This window comes from Canis aureus, chromosome 10 (genome assembly GCF_053574225.1).
Source record: "Canis aureus isolate CA01 chromosome 10, VMU_Caureus_v.1.0, whole genome shotgun sequence".
NCBI classification, from domain to species: Eukaryota; Metazoa; Chordata; class Mammalia; order Carnivora; family Canidae; genus Canis; species Canis aureus.
This window is the reverse complement of record NC_135620.1, coordinates 22,428,536-22,448,394: the sequence shown is the minus strand read 5'-3', so window position 1 is coordinate 22,448,394 and position 19,859 is coordinate 22,428,536. Positions and strand designations below refer to the sequence as shown.

General features: G+C 41.5%; 2 protein-coding genes across 8 annotated transcripts in view; one reads left to right on the top strand and one right to left on the bottom strand.

The window, feature by feature from the left end:
* Positions 1 to 10,022, top strand: part of KIF3A (kinesin family member 3A) — a 61,741-nt gene extending 51,719 nt beyond the window's left edge. For 3 of the 5 annotated variants that reach the window (XM_077911627.1, XM_077911625.1, XM_077911623.1), the window contains one exon: positions 152 to 3,399. In XM_077911627.1, coding sequence (XP_077767753.1) covers positions 152 to 200 — 49 coding nt within the window. In that variant the 3' untranslated portion in view covers positions 201 to 3,399. Of the gene's footprint in view, positions 1 to 151; positions 3,400 to 9,952 lie in introns of those variants that run through there. The other 2 variants (XM_077911626.1, XM_077911624.1) reach the window with 1 other exon arrangement.
* A 121-nt stretch (positions 10,023 to 10,143) lies between these two features.
* On the bottom strand, positions 10,144 to 19,168 carry IL4 (interleukin 4). 3 transcript variants are annotated; one of them, XM_077911629.1, is made up of 4 exons: positions 19,034 to 19,168; positions 18,720 to 18,767; positions 13,179 to 13,301; positions 10,144 to 10,561 (listed from the first exon to the last, which is right to left on the bottom strand). In XM_077911629.1, the coding sequence occupies exons 1-4, from the start codon at positions 19,166 to 19,168 to the stop codon at positions 10,469 to 10,471; spliced, it is 399 nt and encodes a 132-aa protein (XP_077767755.1). In that variant the 3' UTR covers positions 10,144 to 10,468. The 3 variants fall into 3 exon arrangements, 1 of the variants encoding a protein (XP_077767755.1); XR_013387655.1 differs by lacking the exons at positions 13,179 to 13,301; positions 18,720 to 18,767; positions 19,034 to 19,168 and adding an exon at positions 10,641 to 10,732 and having other exon boundaries at positions 10,446 to 10,561; XR_013387656.1 differs by lacking the exons at positions 13,179 to 13,301; positions 18,720 to 18,767; positions 19,034 to 19,168 and adding an exon at positions 10,647 to 10,734 and having other exon boundaries at positions 10,447 to 10,561.
* Between the last annotated feature and the right edge of the window lie 691 nt (positions 19,169 to 19,859).

Genomic DNA, 19,859 nt, shown 5'->3' with positions numbered 1-19,859 from the left:
TAATTGATCTCCTAACATGGTCAAACGTGTCAGACATTGGCCTGTTTCTAGACCTATGACCACCCTGTTTTACCTGCTACATAATGTAAAGTGTTTGCATTCAGTCTTCTAGAAAAGCATTCATGTTGTCTTTTTTCTCTTCTCCAAACAGAAAGCGTTCTGCAAAGCCTGAAACTGTAATTGACTCTTTACTTCAGTAAATGTTACAGATTTAAAGTCACAATAAAAATTAGTGATATTCTCATGTCTGGACAAAGTCTTTAATTAAAACACTGAAGACTATTCTGTAATTTCAAATAATGGAAGCTGTAATTCATGGAGTAAGACTGGAACTAATGACTTGCCTAATAAGTCTTAGCCAATATATATATATTAATGTCATATTGAAATTGTACAACTGATAATCCTTCAAATTGTTGTATTATGCTCCAGTTTATAATTGTGCAGGGAAGTTGGGGGAGCAGCTCTTACTATAAAGAGTTGCAGTTTAAATGTATACATAAATCTGCTAGTGATTTATTCAGCTACTGTATGATTAGGTAACTAGGTAGTCAGAATAGAAAACAAACAATGTATGTCCTCTTTTGCACACAGAAAGTAGCAGATCTCCTTGTCTTGTTGTTGTGCTGTCATATATGAATGTATGGGCTACATATATAAGAAATTATTTGATCTTAACACCTGCCTGGTCTGTTTAAAAATAATCTAATTTTTACACTAACATTCATTGCATTTTAAGTATAAAATGACTCATCTTACTGATCTTTTGAGAATTTTATAATTCAACCGTCAACTCTTAGAAGTATACATGTTTAAAATACAAAAGTTGGAAATATGTTTCTTCTAGACTTCTCATGACCTTTTTTGCCACTTCAAGTCAAAATGCACTTTTTTTGTTATGGTTTAGTGTTCTTTTGAAGCATTGAATTTGTACATAGATATAAAGGAGTCACAGTTGCAGAAAATTAAGAAGCTAATGGTCTCTGATCTTTGCCCATATATGTATATTTTCTAAAATTCACTTTGAAGTATAACTAGTGGATACTTTTCTGTGTCTGAGTTCTAAATTGTGTTGGAAATTGCTCTGTATTTCCCAAATGAGAAAGGTCTCCATTTTCCACAAAATGCAACCAAAGCAGAAAACACTGTTTTATTTTTATTCATATTTTATTAAAAAAATTCTTCCCTCAATTTCTTTTATTTACAACTTTCAGATCATATTCCTCTAAAACTAAAAAAAATATGGTAAAATAAATTGTAATAGTTAGAATTGTTCTTATGTTGGCTGCTTACAAAATTTTAAATTTTTTGTAAGTTATGGTACTTCTAAACCACTTAATATACCTTCTGTGAGTTTTACAATTATATAATCAGCCCTGAAGTCCATTGGTTGCAAGTTTGAGACTTCATAAATAAGTATTTACTAAGTGAACAGTATTTTAATAAGTTTGGTTAAATATTGGTTTGTAGTTACAAAGCTGTGTGTAGAGTGGGGGTGAGCAAAGGTGGCATACTTGTAAGTTGGTGGTAATAATGTGTCCCTAAATTTAAAGTACATTCCGGAGGTGGTGTACTAAATGTCCTGTGTATAGTGAATATTTTCTAGGTAATAAGAATTGCATTTAACTAGCAGCATTTTTTTTTCTAATGTGTAAGATAGAGGTTTATGACTTCTATGGGGCATTGTTTAGGTACTGTGAAGACTAGAGGTGAATTTGTGTCTTGTGAAAGCTTTGTGTGTACAGAATATCTTGGCAATTGCAGTTGCACATTTAACTGTTAGTAATTGCTCTAGAGAAATCTTAATTTTACCAGTGGAAACAAAAGATGCATATTTCTTTTTAAAAGTCCTTATGTCTAGCCTCTAACCACCCAGTTAATAGGAAAGGAATAACTTTATTTTTTATTTATTTTATTTTATTTTTATACTTGAGCATAGTTGACATGGTGTCACATTAGTTTCAGGTGTACAACATAGTGATTGAACTGCTCTGTTATGCTGTGCTCACCACAAGGGTGGCTACCATGTGTCACCGTAACAGCGCTCTTATAGATATTATTGACTATATTCCCTTTGCTGTGGGAAAGGAATAACTTTTGCATTAAGCTTTAAAACATAGGACATTTAAGCCAGTATGTTAGATTTATTTTTCTATTCCACTTCCGCTGCAATAACAAAAAGAAATCTGTAAAAACTCAAAACATTGAAGAATTTACAAAACAGACCACTTTAGCAGTTTTTTTTTAAAGGGTTTACACTAGAACTGATTATACCAGATGTACATTAGATACTCATTTTATGAAATACCAAAATCATATATTCGAGCCAGGCTTGAATATCCATATGAAAACGTGGGATACTGACTTTAGAGCTATTCATTTAGCTTTAATCATAGCAATTCTGTGGTTTCTTCACATGTACTATGTCTTTGTCCAAGAAATGAAATGTTATGTGACTTCAGTGTTAATTTCATTAAAGAATATAGATGAAGAAACCTGCTAATTATTGGAAATATAAATAGGCAAAATTAAAATGAGTGTCACATATAAATAGGTTGTTGAGTAGATATTTTCTCTTTAATTTAAAAAAGTAATGTTTATTTATTAAAAGGAGCCTTGGTAGTATGTTGTTTGTGGTAGCTTCTTTAATAAACCCTGTTTTAAAACCTCAATTATCCATACTAATAATTAGGATATTAAAATATACTAGCAGCCCCCCATTTTCATTTAGATTCTTGTAAAATATAAGCCTAATCAAGGTATGGGGGTGGCCTGCATCTTTGTGTTTGTCTGGCAAGTAGAGTCCATTTGACAAGGTATGTCTTCTTTTTTTTCTGGGGAAACAGGACCTTTTTTTGCAGCAAGAAATTTAAGGGTACTTTAGGGGAGAGGGCATTGCTACTTCATCTGTAACATGTTTCTAAAATTATGGTTATGGATTTTGAGTGGTTTTTGTTTTCAGTCTTTTAAAAATATCTTTCCCCTTAACTCTTAAATTAAGGGAAATCCCTCTCTTTCCTACAGGGCTGTGAATTAAGGAATGGGTAGAGTTTACATTTAAGCACGCCAGTGTCTGCCCAATTTCTTAACGTATACATTTGTTTTTCTTTTCACTTATTCTTTGTTCTTAAAATGCTAGAAGAAAACCTAGATCTTCCTAGTGCCTTTGAACCAATACTGCAGTTTGATTAATTTAAATCATTAATAACTTCAGTAGGATTACTACAGACTGTATACTGGCCAAAATTGCAAATCTTACAATGAGTTTGTTGCATTAATTTCAAAAGCCACACCTTCATTGTATTTCATGTATAAATTATATTTGTTCAAATGTATATATTGATATTGTATGTATACATGCAGCATGGTTGAGTTAGAAATAAAAATCTTTATCTAATACCTATAGTGGTGGTCTGTTTTTTTCCTGAACTATCTTGTGTTTATGTGCATCTTGATACTAATGGGCATGATACTTTACGCTTGGCATTGTAATTTTGTATGGTTTAAAGAACCCAGTGCATCTTTAAACAAATCATTATGAAACAAACCCGGGAGAAAGGTTTTAAAATGTGCTTCTTCTAATTGATAACATGTATTTTCGGGGCCCCTGGGTGGCTCACTTGGTTAAGCATTCTGCTCTTGATTTCGGCTCAGGTCATGATCTCAGGGTCCTGGGATTGAGCCCTTTGTTGGGCTCTGTGCTGGGCATGGAGCTTGCTTGAGATTCTCTTTCCCTCTCCTTCTGCCCCCACCCCTCACCACCCCATGCGCTCTCTTTCTCTCTTTTTTTTTTTTTTTTTAATTTTTATTTATTTATGATAGGCACACAGTGAGAGAGAGAGAGAGGCAGAGACACAGGAGGAGGGAGAAGCAGGCTCCATGCACCAGGAGCCCGACGTGGGATTCGATCCCGGGTCTCCAGGATCGCGCCCTGGGCCAAAGGCAGGCGCCAAACCGCTGTGCCACCCAGGGATCCCCCTCTTTCTCTCTTAAAATTATTTTCACCAATTTTTTTTTAAGCTTATACTCATTTATTCGTGAGAGACAAATACAGGCAGAGACATAGGCAGAGGTTAGAAGCAGGTTCCCTATGGGGAGCCTGATGCGAGACTTGATCCCAGGCAGGACCCTGGGATCATGCCCTGAGCGAAAGGCAAGGCACTCAGCCACTGAGCAACCCAGGCGTCCCTCACCAAAAATATTTTTATCCAAATTTTACTATCCTTTTTTACTAGGTGTTTGAGAACAGAAACTTAAAGAGCTGTATATGTGAAATGTATCTGACTAGAAGGTGAAAGGAGACATTTCTTAGTGCAAAAGTACTGTGATCTCTTTCAAAAACTTTTTTTTTTTTTAAAGATTTTATTTATTTATTCATGATAGAGAGAGAGAGAAGCAGAGACACAGGCAGAGGGAGAAGCAGGCTCCATGCACCGGGAGCCCGATGTGGGATTCGATCCCGGGTCTCCAGGATCGTGCCCTGGGCCAAAGACAGGCACTAAACTGCTGCGCCACCCAAGGATCCCTCTTTCAAAAACTTTTAATGAGTTTAATGTATCTGCAAAACAAAACATTGCTTGGATTATTGTTAATCATATATTCCTATAACAAACATTTATTGATTAGCAGGCACCGTGCTGGGCGCCGTGCTGAGTGGCCTGGCCTTAAGAAACTCACAGCCAGCACTGAGAAGTTTTGATTTGTCAGCAGGTCTCAGAGGACTTAAATGTGCTTTCTGCATAGGATAAGAGACTCCTCTGGCCCTTTCAGGACTTGCTGTCTTCTTTTTCCCCACTGCTAACTTAGGTCACACTCCTACATTGTGTAGAACATGAAAACAAGATGAAAGGCCTGCCATGGCCTAAGCAAGATAATAAATAGTTCCGCCTTCGCATCCTCTCCGCATCCTCCCAGTTGAGTTTTTGGAGCTCTGACACTTTCACCAAGCCCTGGCACTAAGGCTTGCCCTCAGGAAACACTACAGCCTGTGTTATCAGGATGCTGCTGAGGACATTGTCCTTATGAAGACCCTTGAGAGACTCTCTTACAACCAAGTACAAAAACAAAGCAAAAAATACAGCCAAAGACCAGCCTAGGGAACCACAGCTAGCCGGTGCCTGCTGCCTGCGGGAGCAGTTATTACATTTCTGAAGCCACAGCCTAAACTTCAAGGGAGCTAGAGGAGCCTCTAAACACATTTGTTACAACAGTAGCTAAATGTCTCATTCTTAGGCTGTTTCATTTGCAAAGCAAATCAGGTCTTCAGTCCTCCTTCGGAAGTTGAACAAATGTGTGGGAAAATGATTATGAAGAGGCTACTTCAAAAAGAACCTGTTTCCTCTCAGCATTTATCTGGGCTTCCTGTGACCCAATCTTCAAGTTACTTTTATCAACGTTATCAGAACATCACTTTGTCTTACCCAAACACGTTTATGGCTCTGACTAAAGAATATGACAGATCACACATTCTTCCACACCTGCTCCCCTCCCCCACCCCTTGTCAGAGGGCTGGGGAAATTTTAGTTTTTAATCAAAGGCTTTATTTCTCCAGTGGTACAAAGGAATTTAACTGGGACTTTACAACTGCATAAAATATTTCTCAGAGTTGATAGTAATCTTAGTGAGAGGATATTGCCTAACTCGACCTAAAAGTACCAGAGTCATTACAGAAATATTATGTTGAACTTGATTTCTAACTCCATCATGAATTGTGCCACTCCGTCACTGGTGCCTTCTGTATTGACTGTGTGCCTACACCCTACTGAGTAGAAGGTCTTTGTGATGCTCACAGCCTCCCTCAGGAGGGAGAAGTGACTGTGGAAATGAGAATGCCAGCGCAGCACGTTGAGGGCTGTAATTCAGGAGTGTGAATGGTGAGCTGCCAGGCCCGGTGTTCTTCCCCAGCAGCTAAGATGGTACATAGCACTTGTCTACCTGACCACAAGGTCAGAAGGGGCTTCTTCCCAGGGAAAGTGCTGTTGGAAATGTTGCAGCAAGTCGGATAAAGTGTCTTGGGCAGCAGGAGTAACATGAATTTGGATGCAGTGTGTACTGATAGGATATGGGACGAAGGGCAGAAGGCATCGGGACAGGTGAGCCAGAAAAGGGAAGCGATAGGCCAGGACCCTATTGTGAAATTGTGTCCTGTAAGGAATGGGAAGCCTTCCTTTAATGGGATTTAAAGTGGGTCCCTCACATCATTTGTGTTTTAGAGAAACAACATACAGAAAGGTGAAGGAGTAGCTAGTTGGGAGCTGGGAGAGCAGATGGTGTGCACACCTGGATCCTGGAAGCTCAAGTGGTCCCAAGCCAAAGGAGCCAAGAGCCCTGGCTTAGCTAGCTAGCTCCCTTGTTCTCTTTACTCGTGTTGCCTATCAGGTACCCAGGTGTGCGGCCAGTGCACCAAACATCAGAACGTAATGGTGTTTGGTTAAACACTGGCTTATAGGAAATAAAGAGCAGACGGCTGAGAGCCTGGAGTGCAGCTAAAAGGAGTTTTGGGAAGGATGGATCAGAAGAGCTGTACTGTGGAGAGCTGAGGAGAAAATATCTGAGTGCTCAGGACGAACTCAGTTTGGGAAACGCTGGGCATGGCAGCAAATTAGATTTTAATTCTCTACCTGGGGATGGAACTCCAACAAGCTGATAACTTGGACCAGGGAATCAGCCCTGGGAGCAGAGAAAGTGCATGCCTTGCTCTCAGTGGAAGCTGGTAGGAACGGAGAGGCTAACTTGAATGCTGATAGGCAGGAGGTACTGTGCTACATGAGGAAGGTGTACGCTGCCCTCTGTGCTGAAATTCCCCATTCTCAGATGATTTGAGCACTCCAAGAGGCCCACCAAGATGATATGTGGGAGAGAGTGGGAAAAGACAGGGTAGGATAACTGGCATGGACCAACCTACAGCAACAAGAGCACCCCTGGTGCATCCCTAACTGGGGCCCAAGAGTGCTTTCATGAAAGACATTCAACCATAGATTTGAGTGAAATGTATTTTGTTCATTTATTCAATAAGTATTTCTTAGCTTCTAATGCCAGAGATACAATACACTTGGAGGCAAGAGGTGGCGATAGCTGATGGCAAAGGGGGAGTGGTTCAGACTTCATTATGTCACTTGGTCCACAGAGGCGCGTACCCTGAAGCACGGGCTGTGGCTAAGTTTCCTAAGTGAATGTGCTTAAATGGCAGCTGTCTCACCTTTCACTTAATCCCCATTTCTTACTCTTTTAATGTGTGTCCTCAGTTCATGTGGTCATGCTCTCTCGGTAAACTCAAGGGCTTATTATTGGGTGTTTCCATGCAGAGCCCAGAACCACCCGTCCGGAAGTAAATAGACCTGTTAGTTGCATCTTAACCATCGAAACTAAGCCTGTGACAGACCAGCCTGGAGCCCGCATGTCCTTCCGATGGCCCCTTATAACCCTTTCTTCCCAACAATCTTTCCTTTTACCATCCTGGCCCCGTACACAAATATAACCCACAACTCATATCCTGTGGCAGACTACAGCTCACATTAGCCATTGAATGCAAATGAGTCTCAATCAAAGAAGAAAGGAAACTAAAGTTTTCAGTGTGGCCTTAGAAGGCTCCATGACTCTCTTAGTTACTTGCTGCCCTTGGCATGCTGGTATTTTATGTGGGCAGGGTGAAACTGGCTGTGGTCAGGGTGAGACTTTAAGCTTTTGATTTGTTCCCTTATTTTGAGAGGGTTAAAAAGATGTTACATGTTTTGGTATAATTTTAGTACTAGTATTAATTTTTGTCACATATGTGTAAGCGAGGATGAAACGCGAGTGCTCATTCACTGTTACTACATCCATAGTCTTGCAGAAAACTTGGCTTCAAAGGGCAAGTTTCAACAACTTGCCACTGTTTTTGTTTACTCTCCTACTTAAAATAATAGCTTTATTAAGATATATACTGAAACTATACTAATATACTATCAAATCTGTCTTTCTAAAGTATACAATTCAGTGGTTTTTAGTATATTCACAGTTACACAGCTGTCATCTCTAATATGAGAACATTTTCCTCTCTCCTAAAGGAAGCCCTGTGTCCATTAGGAGTCACTCCCTAGTCTTCTATCCCCTCAGCCCCTGGCAACTGGCATTCTACTTTTACCTCAATTTTTTTCCTCCAAATTTTTATTTAAATTCTAGTTAATATATAGCATAATACCGGTTCCAGGAGTACAATTTTAGTGATTCATCACTTATAGCACCCAGTACTTATCACAAGTGCTGTCAATACCTATCACCCCTCTAGCCTACCTCTTGCTTCCCTCCCTCCATCAACCCTCAATTTGTTCTCTACAGTTAAGAGTCTCTTAACATTTACTTCCCTCTTTTTTTCCCCTTCCCTTATGTTCATCTGTTATGCTTTCTAAATTCCACATATGAGTGAGACCATTTGGTATTTTTCTTTCTCAGACTGACTTATTTTGGTAGCTCCAACCATATCATTGCAAATGGCAAGATTTCATCTTTTTGATGGCTGAATAGGATTCCAGTGTGTGTGTGTCTTCTTTACCCACTCTTCAGTCAACAGACACTTGGGCTCTTCCTGTAGTTTGGCTGTTGTTGATCTACTTTTGATTTGCCACTTCTGGATGTTTCATATAAATGGAATCATGTAGCCTTTTGTATCTGGCTTCTTTCACTTACCCTAGTGTTTCTAAGGTTCATCCATATTGTAGCGTGTATTGATACTTCATTTGTTTTTATTGCCAAGTAGTATTTTGTTGCATGGGAATACCACACTTTCTTTCATCAGTTGATTGACATTTGGGATGTTTCTACCTTTTAGCTATTATGGATAATGCTGTGATGAACATTGGTGGAGAGATTTTTGTGTGGACGTAAGTTTTCAGTTTTCTTGGGTAGATACTTAACATGGAAAGCCAACAGTCTTCTGTCTTGCTTTCACTGATCCTTATTCCAAGACCCATTCCCAACAAACCACCCTCCCTTTTGTTTGTAATATTTATGGTTTTGCTACTAGCTATAGTTTGCTACTCTACTACTAGCATAGTTCCACAGATTTCTCAGTCACTCACTATGGGATTTTTTTCCCCACTGTTTGTTATGAAAACTTATAAATGTGTATAAAAGCACAATAGTATAATTAGCTCCAATGTACCCCATCCCCAGCTGCAACAGTCATCATCTAGTGACCACCCCTGCCAACTGGTTTTTGATTTTCCAACCTTGGATATTGTGTGTTAATTTCTGTATTGAAAAGTGAGGGTTCACTTCATTTGTACTACCCCTTCCAAATTTTTTATAGTGAATTTATTTTCAGATCTTGTATTACCTGTGCAAATTTGAATACTTAAATCTCTTGTTCTTATTCCATCATCTTTAGACAATATTGTTCAACTAATCCCTTCCCCAAGTGAGCTACCTTTCTTTCCTTCTGCTTTTACCTATCAACCATTTCCAGTTGTATCTTTTGTGTCATTAGGTTGATAGCATTTAGTCTGTTCTATAATTACAGTTAAATTGTGCTTTGTCTGGTGGTTGGTCCTAAGACTTAAAAATCAAGGGAATTTACACTATCAGGACTTTATTTTTTTTGTTTTGTTTTTATTGACATTCGATTTGCCAACATACAGTATAACACCTAGTGCTCATCCGTCAAGTGCCCTCCTTAGTGCCCATGACCCAGTTACCCCATCCCTCTTCCCGCCTCCCCTTCCGCAACCCTTTGTTCGTTTTCCAGACTTAGGAGTCTCTCATTGTTTATCTGGACTTTAAATGTTGTTCAGTGCAGAGCCATGTAGTGTGCTGGAGCTCCATTTTCCCATCTTAGACTCAGTGTGACAACCGTGTGCCAGTGGGAGAGGAATGTTTTCAGCATTCAGTTAACACCTTTTTATATTAAATTTTATATTAAATTTAATTTTGAATTCATTTAATTTTTAAATATTTTATTTATTTATTTATTTGACAGCTCGAGCAGAGGGAGCAGCAAGAAGAGGGAGAGGGAGAAGCAGCCTCTGTGCTGACCAGGGAGTCTGATGCAGGGATCAATCCCAGTACCCTGGGGTCATGACCTGAGCTGAAGGCAGATGCTTAACCAACTGAGCCTCTCAAAGTGCCCCAATGCCTTTTTTCATTCAACATTAGTTGGTAGGTAGTAGTACTCATGGACCCACTCTGCAAGCTCTCCTATCATGTACATCTTGCATGGCCTTGTAGTCTTTAATCATTTTGTACATTATGTCCTGCTCTGGAAAGGGAACTCCTTGAGAGGGGAATGATTTTTCTTCTTTTACTTCTATACCAATTTTAGTCTCTTAGTAAATTAAATTGGTTTCCCCAAAAGTTGTCAAGTAAATATAGCCAATGCCATTGAAGTGACACTGTGCTGTTAGAGTCTATATATATTTTATTTTATTATGTTATAAATATATAAATATTTTTAAAATAAAGCTATTTAAAAACTCATAAATTAAAATATTCAGCTTCAATGCCTGTAGTATTTCTTCTGCATGATCACTTTTAGCCTTTCCAAGAAGTCTTTCAGTGTACTCTTCTTGATTTCATTCATAGAACAGGTCTGCAAAAAAAAAACCCAAAACATTTCATTAGCTTGCATTGCTAGATCACTGAGTCAGGCCTCCTCTGGCACTTGTCACCTGAACAATTCTTTCCAACCAAGGCCTTCAGTCTAGTTTGCATGAGAATCTGTCTCTGCCAGTAGGCCAGCATGGTTTCCTGGTCTTCTGTACATTCTAATATTCTAATTCTATGCTTCTAGAATTGGTCACTGTACCATCACTAACCGTGTACCGTTAGGGGGTGCCGCAGACTCCGGAAAGGTATGTCACAGCTAGGTACTGTTCAGGGCTATAACATGAGGTGTAGGGCCTTTTGCATGTCTGCCTGGACTGCTGAGAGAGAGATTCATTCCCTTTGCCCTCCTGCCCATAAACAGCAACACTCCAGCTTGACAGCACCTCAGGTGGAAAGGATTCCAGGTACCTACCCCAGGTCACTGCTTCAGTTTGAACCTCAGCTCTATTAATTACATTGTTTAGGACAAACCACTTCATTTATAAAAGCTTCAATTTCCTCCCTGGGTAAATGGGGACAATTGTGCCTACTTAAATGATAATTAAATGGATTAAAAGAGAGAATGAGTGTAGTGTCACCTCCCTCTTCCTTTTCTTTGCCTTAAGAATCAGGTGACAGGCTCAGCAAGGGGATGAATGTCCCCAATTCTTCCATTTGGCACTAGGTAACATCTACTCTGAGCTCTTCCTCTTTCCTACACCATCAATTCTCCCCTCTCTGCTGGATCATTCCCACTGGTATATTAACATGCTGGACATATGCCCCACCTCAAAAGAGCTTCCCTTACTGCTGCCCTTCAGCTCTTGTTCTGTTTCTCTGCAATCTTATAGCAAAACACCTCAGAAGGGTTTTCTGAACTCACTGCCCCTTTCTTTTCACTCCTCCTTACCAGCATTCTCTGTGGAACCTGTTCCAGTCAGGCTATTATTCCAGATCCAGTGGCCATTCTCATCTTCATCTGACTTGACCTTTTGGTACACTTGACACATTGGATCTCTTCTTATTAAGAGTTTCTTCCCTTCTGTTTGGGGCACCATACACTCTCCAGTTTCCCCCTTCCTTCACCAGCTACTTCTCAGTCTTTTTTGCTGGATCTCTTCCTGACCTCTTTATGTTAGAATGCTTCTGGGCTCAGTCCTTAGATCTCTTTTCTATGTCATGCAGGTCTAAGACTTTTGAATAACATCTTCTGAGGACTCTTTCTTTTATAGAACAAGTTCTGACTTCTCCCCAAAGCTTCAGTCTTTTCCAATAATCTCAGCATCTCCACTTGACTATCCAAGAGGTACCTCAAACTTAGTATTGATAAATTGAACTCCTGATCTTCTGCTCAACCTCCAGCACTGCTCTGCGCTCAATTTTCTGGGCACCAGCCCTCTCCCAAAAGGCTCAGGCTGGGAACCAAGAGGCCCCCTTTTACTCATTCCCTCATCCCTCACAATGGGTCTTCTGGCTCTATTTTTATTGTTTTTTTTTTTTTTTAAGATTTTATTTATTTATTTGACATAGAGAACACAAGTAGGTAGAGGAGCAGGCAAAGGGACAGGGAGAAGCAGGGAGCCTGATGTGGAACTTGATCCCAGGACCCAAGGATCATGACCTGGAGCCGAAGGCAGATGCTTAACCGACCAAGCCACCCAGGTGCCCCTTAGCTCTATTTTTAGTTATATCCCAAATCTAACAACGTCTTTTTTTATTTTTAAGACTTTATCTATTCATGAGAAACAGAGAGAGAGGCAGAGACAGAGACACAGGCGGAGGAAGAAGTAGGCTCCATGCAGAGAGCCTGACATGGGACTCGATCCCGGGTCTTCAGGATCACACCCTGGGCTGAAGGCAGCACTAAACCGCTGAGCCATCTGGGCTGCCCATAACAACCTCTTTTGCTCCCAGTCTGTTGAAACTACTATTATCTCCAACCTGGGTTACTGTGATGGCCTCCCAGTAGAACATCTTGCTTCTGTGCTTAGCTCTTTTCAGTTTACTTACCACACAGCAGCCAGAATGATTATTTTAAATAATATAAATCAGATTGTAGTCTGTTCAGCTCCCAACTCTGTGGATGCGTCCTGCCATACTTGGGGTAGAAACCAAAGACCATGTGTAATCTGCCAAAATCCCCCTTGCTCAATCTGATCCAGCCACCCAGTCTTTCCTCCTGATCTTTGAACATGTGAACCTCATTTCTACCTCAGGGCCTTTGGACAGCTATTTCCTCTGCCTGGAATGTTATTTCCCCAGCTAGTCATTTAGCCTGCTCCTTCACTTAATTCAAATGTTTGCTCAGATGATGTCACCAACTGTTAAATCATCCTTCTCCCTCATGACCTCTATATTCTTCATTCCTGTATTTTTCTTCAGAGCATTTATCTCTCCTGGACATAATATTACATGTTTGTTTGCTTTTCTAACTCTCCCACTAGAACATTCTGTGAGACCAGGCACTGTATCCTGAGTGCCTAGAATAGCACCTTGCACTCACAGACCCTCAATAAATATTTGCTGAGTGAATGAATGGGTTGATTAACCAAGGGTATTATGACTCTTAAGGAGGAATGTTTAAAAGTCAGGAGCCAAACTGTAGGTATGATTCAGATTACCTTGTTTGCCATGCTGCTGAGGTTCCTGTAGAGTCCTCTGAGATATCTGTTGGAGCAGTTGTGTGTATAGATCTGCCGCAGTACAGTAGCAGCTCTGCAGAAGATTTCCTTATCGCTTGTGTTCTAGAAAGATAAATATTGCAGTTAGCCATGTGCTAGCCCTGTTTTGAACATGGGAGAGAGTTTTTCTTGTGATTGCTTTTTTCCAGGAAGACAAGTGGAAAAATGTGAGTTTGCTCAACTGTGGATCAGGTATTAAGAGAATTCTTTCATGTGAATGAAATGACAGTAAATGACCTCTCCTGATTACCTACAAATGCAGCAACCTTCTCATTTCCCTTGGACGGTTTTGCTAAAAGGCTGCCCGAGTAAAGGTGCTCAGCTAAGTAAATGACAGAGCAGGGATTTGAATGTAGAACCATATGTCTCTGCCCATGATGTCTATTTCTCTCTACCAGGCAAGCCTATGTGAGCTTGTAGTCACATTGCTCTGTCTCATTGCAGAGGTATTAAATAAAGTCCAAGTGTCCTAGAAATCCTACATGGTCGTCAAATAAATGATTGTCCATCCTTTGGCCTGGATATTGGTGCTTTGGGCAGCACTCTCCAGTTAGCTCCCCCACCCCCCTCCATGGGAGGTGGCAAGTGTCTGCAAAGCCTGGGGTCTATGTGAGGAGGTAAGACATCTGCCCAAACAGCTGGAGAGGCAAGCCAGGATCAGGGCTAGGCGTGAGATCAGAGGAAGCTTCTGGAAGAGGGTGCAGTTGAGCTGGGCCATGGACACAACTTCTGGAAAAGGCCTTTGGCCTAGGAGGTATAGCATCAGAAACACTGTGAACTACTGGCAGCCCAGATGTATGTCTGGTCACATGGCTATTTCTGGAGATGTCTGGGCCTTAGAAGAGGGAATGTACAGGTGGGAAAACAGCTTTTTTTGGGAACCTGGCAGAGGCATTGTGACTTAGTCTAAATCAGGCCTGGTGTGTCCTGTTGCTTTCCGCTGAAGAACAAAAACAAGGAATGTGGGGAGTGGTCTAGCTTGAGCCTGATTCAGCTCCCATAAAGCTATCTCTAGCCTCTGCAAGGACATACTTTAGTTCCTTGCCCCGCAAAGTGTGGGCCAGGAAGCAGCAGCATGGTCATCACCTGGGAGCTCATTAGAAATGCAGAACCTCCAGCCTGCCCCCTAGCCGCCTGAATCACAATGTACATGAACAAGATCACCTGGGGATTTATATGAGAAGTACGGGGGGGGGGGGGGGGGGGGGGGGGGGGGGGGGTGCGGGGGTTTAACTGCATTTTTTTTCTGATTATTAAAGAAATATCTGTTTACTGTAAAGGTAATATATAGTCATCAAAAATGAATTCACTCATTATCCCACCAGCCAGAGATAGCTATTGATACTTTGATAAATATCTTCCCATTTTAAAAAAATATTTTTTTTAAAAACGAGGACCAACTGTTGATACCGTTCTGTAGCCTTTTCACACAATAGATAGTTCAAGGGGATCCCTGGGTGGCGCAGCGGTTTGGCGCCTGCCTTTGGCCCAGGGCGCGATCCTGGAGACCCAGGATCGAATCCCACATCGGGCTCCCAGTGCATGGAGCCTGCTTCTCCCTCTGCCTGTGTCTCTGCCTCTCTCTCTCTCTCTGTGACTATCATAAAAAAAAAAAAAAAAAAAAGATAGTTCAAGCATTAAGTCATTCAGTAGTATATAAGAACATGGGATGGGATGCCTGGGTGGCTCAGTGGTTGAGCATCTGCCTTTGGCCCAGGGGCGTGATCCTGGAGTCCCGGGATCGAATCCCACATTGGGCTCCCCGTAGGGAGCCTGCTTCTCCCTCTGCCTGTGTTTCTGCCTCTCTCTCCCTATGTCTCTCATGAAAAAATAAATAAAATCTTAACAAAACAAAACATGGGATTGAGAGCTACATGGGAGCCCAAGGCATATTTGAGCCACAATTGGTTAGTATTCTATCATTGCAGTTTTTTGCTTCTGTAAAATAAAGTGGCAGTGAGTCATCTGTGTAAATCTTTGTGTTCATCTCTTATATCTTTAGGCAAAATTCTAGAAGTGCATTTTATATTTTAGGGTTTTTCCAGGAAGATCTAGACCCAGACTGAAGTAGGATCCTGACCCAGGATCCTAGCCTGCACAAGCTTTCCCTTTACCCTGTGGGCCTTGATGGACCATTGGCGAGGACTTTGGAAGGACATGTACTTAGTGAACTTGCCAAGAGCCCTCCCGGGTTCTGATTGTAGTTGGAAATTAAAGAGCAACACAAGCATCTCTGGACTGTGAGAGTCAAGAAACCTCCCATAAATCTCCATATCTTTGGAGGGTTAGTAGGTGAGCAGAGGTGGGGAAGCTAAGGAGGAAGGCAGACACTAAGCTGTACGTGCACAGGTAGGTGCATACCTGTGCTGCTGGAGAGAGAACAATGTGGTTCAGGAAGACCAAAAAGACAAGAGCCCCTTTGCTTATTTTTTCATCAAAATCTCATGAGACTTTTATAAAACTTTGGCTTGGAGCCTAGAAATTAAACTGCCTCTGTTTTGAGTATATGGCCTTATAATACAGGAAAACACCCTCTAGGCAAATTCTTCAATGTACTTTCCAAAGGCAATTAGGATATAAAGGAATTGAAGTGTTCAAATCAAATGGAAAAACTCTAAAAGAACTGATTCTAAAGGCAGTTTTCATTAAGACTTTAAAGTTTTAGTTCCATTGAAATTGCAGCTACAGGATCCTACTATGAACTACTGAATGACCACTGACATCTGCTTGACCAGCTTTCGCTGCCTGACAATATCTTGCTCAGGAGGCACACTTTGACAGCCTGGTGGACCTTGCAGTTCAGGACTGCTCAGGAAAAGAAACTGCACTGGGGAACTTAGGCCTATGCTAGATAGAAGCCTAACACTCATGGGGATATCAGCAATTGGTGGAACACCATTTAGGGCTGCTTCTCTGGCAAAGATGCTGTTAGATTTCTAACATGGCTCTTGACTAGCTTCATTTAGGGCCATAAAAATCTAGTCCTGTGCGATCCCGGAGTTCCAGGATCAGGTCCCATGTTGGGTTCCTGCATGGAGCCTGCTTCTCCTCCCTCTGGCTCTCTCTGTGTCTTTCATGAATAAATAAATAAAATCTTAAAAAAAAAAATCTAGTCCTGTTTGTGTTGTATTCATTATCCCCACCTCAGCCCACATTTAGTCAGCTGATGCTCTACACAAGAAAATCTTTTGCTTCTACTTAAAAAAGAAAAAGATTTGAGAGTTGGTGTAAAATTCTGAGGAATCATGGATTTGACCTCTCTTTGAAAGTAGGAAATACCTTCTACTAATGGTCCACCCAAGAAATCCATCACAGACCAGTCAGCTTGCTTGTTTTCTACTTTGCTGTTTCTCAGACCACCTTAATTTCAGAGATGCTGGATAAACATTGCCTGTGAAGTCCAGGATTTAGATGAGCACTTTCTTTCCAGCAACTACCAAGAACAGGATCCCACCTGACTTGAAGATAATAGGATTCTTGATCCGCCAAAGAAAGAAAACTGATACAGTGGATTTTGGAAAGATGTCTTCCTTTGGGAACACCAAGATACCCACATACCACATTGATGGGCTTTGAAAATAACATCCTTTCCTTATCCTGTAGTATCTTAGTAGATAAGTAAGCAGGGCTGCGTCTTTGAGGAAAAGAAAGAATAGAACAAGGAGATTGGTAATCCTTGGAATAGAAGCATTTTGAGGAAGGCATATGAGACAGGTAGGAATGAAGGAGGACAGTGGGGACTTTGTTTCAGCAGATGTCTACCCATGCAGTGAGGGGCCTGTGTGATAACTGATGAAGAGGATGGCCAAGAGCAGCAGAAAGGTTGTGCAGCTTGGCCTGCACCTCGGCAAGGATGAGGCTGGCCTGGTCTTCTAGAGATGGCTCAGAGTGGAGTCACAGAGAGTTGGATCTTTTCTAGCCACCAGCCCCTCCTTCTTAGAATGATTGCTCCTCTATAACCAGTTTTTGCCTTTAACTAAGAGTTAGATCATTTTACATTAACACTTTCCACTAACTCAGGAATTGAATTCCAACCAACTTTCAAAATCACTTTCATATCTTCAAATGTGGAAACTGAGGCACAAAGAGATATGGAGACTGGCTAAAGGCCACATAGCTAGTTAACAGCAAAAGTGTGCCTAAAGCCACAGGCTGTGTGTCACTTCGAGACACTCGGCACTTTGGAGCCTAATCCCTGGCTTTGATAGAGCCTTCCCAGCAGTGCGGTGCCATCTGAAGAACCCAGGCACAGCCCTGTGGGCTCTTGGCTATCTCATATGTATATAAAATGTTGATAGATGATATTTATATATTATATAGTTCCATGTATGTATAAAATCTCCAAGCCCTTCCAGCCTCCTGATAGAGTCTGAAACAGGATGAGATGCTAAAGGACAAAATTATATAATATATATTATACATTATGCATTAATATAATATATATGGCTGTATTACATTATGTATTATTGTATATTAGACTCCTGGACTAATCTTTAATGAGATGAGATAGCCCAGACAGAGCCTGAAGAAGTTTCCCTCACAAGGTAGGATGAGTCTGTTCTGTGGCCTGGGTGCTGGGCCTACACAGCTCTACTCCTGGCCACCCTATCCTCTTCTAGTCCACGTGGAAAGCAGGTGGTTAGGAGACCACTGGTAAATTGAAGCTTTGGGTTTTTCATTCTCAGTCTTGTGTTTCCATGAAAACAGGAACTGATGTGCACAAACCTATTGACATGGCTGTAGTCATATGTTTGTCAGAGAAAATGTACTATCAGCTGTCAAATCTGTCTCCTCCCACTAAAGATAGAGGGGCGGGGGTGAGATGGCACAGGAGGCGGAAAGGCGAGATGCCCAAGCAGCTAGGGCCAGGGATGAGTGGGGACCCCCTGTGGCGGGGCAGTTCCAGACTGGGCTGGAAGGGGCTTGGCAGGACATTGCAGGCGAGGGTCTTTGGATTGCCACCCCCAGAGCCAGTGGGCTGTTAGGTGACCAGGCTGCGGAAAAGGAGGGGCTCTGGCGATACCTTCTCTGTTGCCGTAGGAAGTCTCTTAGACAAAATGAAAGCTCCCCCAGCCTGTAATCTCCATATCTATTTTCGTGACACTATTTGTTTTTTTCAGAAATGTGCGGGCTGGAAAAACTCTCCTTCAACAAGCATTTATTGAGCACCTCCCGTGTTCCCGGTACTAGGCTGGGATATAGGAGGAAAAGAAGGAGCTATTCCTTGACCGGGGTCTGAATTATGATCACAAAATCCAAGCTCTCCACTACACATCTTCTAAACCATGTGAAACCAGAAACACTAAAACATGCTTGAAAGTAAAGATCAGAATTCTCATTCTTAAAAACCTCTAACACCTTCTAGTTCATCTGGGTCTATTCACTTTCTTTTAAAGAAGAGTTTCTTGTTCAGACACTTGTGGATGGCTTTCCTCTCCCAAGTCACTCATGAGCCAAAGCGGACGCTGGGACAGCTCTTACCTTTGGGGCAGTGAAGACGTCCTTGACAGTCAGCTCCATGCACGAGTCCTGGCCCAGAATGAGAGAGAGCAAGAGACAGTCACTTCCAATTGTACAGAGGGATGCTTGTTGGGCAGCCCTCACTCCCTCTGACCAAGCAAACTTCCCACAATCCCTCAGGACAGAAACGCTGCTGCAGAGCAATCTCTACTCTGCTCCTTGTCCGTCACCAACCACCAACTTCTCTGGAAGCTGTGATGTTCTTCTCAGAGTCTAAGAAATACCCACGGCATCTCCAGAACATCTGGAGAGATGGTGCCAGATAGCTTACTCACGTTTCTCGCTGTGAGGATGTTCAACATTTTGATGATCTCTTTAATAGTAATATTGAAGTTATGTCCGTGGACAAAGGTGCTGGTGAGTGCTAGTAAGCAGACCAGAGTTGGAATCAGTTGGGAGGTGAGACCCATTAATAGATCTCTATTTGCAGTGACAATAGCAGACAAATCAGTTTACTAGGAGAGGCTCACAATGCAATTCTGACAGAGATATCTCTATATATATAGATTTAAAATTGCTGAAACTGAGGGAAAATGAGGGAAATTGGAAATTTTCGTTACACCAAGTTGTCAGTCATTTGGGGCCAATCAGCACCTCTCTTCCAGGAGAAAAAATACCTCACAGAAATAGGTAAAATGTTCCTGTGAAATCATACCAATAGGAAAATGAAACCTTTTTTTAAAATTAACTACAAAGTATCAGCATAGGAAATTACACCATAATTTGCTCTTTAGATTAATCTTATCAGCTTGGGGTTGCTGCTGGCTTTTTGTTTGCACAGAAGGAAGAGGCCACAGGTGTCCGAATTTGTTCTAGTGCAGTCCTCCTGGGGAAAGATAGAGTAATATCAAGAAAGTTTGACTTGAATAGTGTTTCAGCCAGGCTTCTTCCAAGTACAGGTGGCATCTTGGAAACTATCCTCTTATGGAAAAGCTGATCTGAGGTTCTTTCTCTGGGTAGAACCCAGACTCTTTCCTGTCCCAGCACTCAGGGATGCCATTCCTCCCGGTTTGGGATTCTGACAAAAGACAAGTGGCACCAGGTGGGGCTTAGCCTGGGTCACATCAGGTCCATGGGTCCTTAGCAGTACGGGGGCCCTAG

Bases quoted from the DNA above. Each gene is read 5' to 3' on its own strand.
- IL4 (XM_077911629.1), bottom strand. From the start codon at position 19,168: ATGGGTCTCACCTCCCAACTGATTCCAACTCTGGTCTGCTTACTAGCA. The intron at 18,768-19,033 runs GTGAGTAAGCTA...ATTCTGGGCCAG, and splicing joins ACATCCTCACAGCGAGAAAC to GACTCGTGCATGGAGCTGAC. The intron at 10,562-13,178 runs GTAATCTGAATC...TTTTTTTTGCAG, and splicing joins TCAGCAGCATGGCAAACAAG to ACCTGTTCTATGAATGAAAT.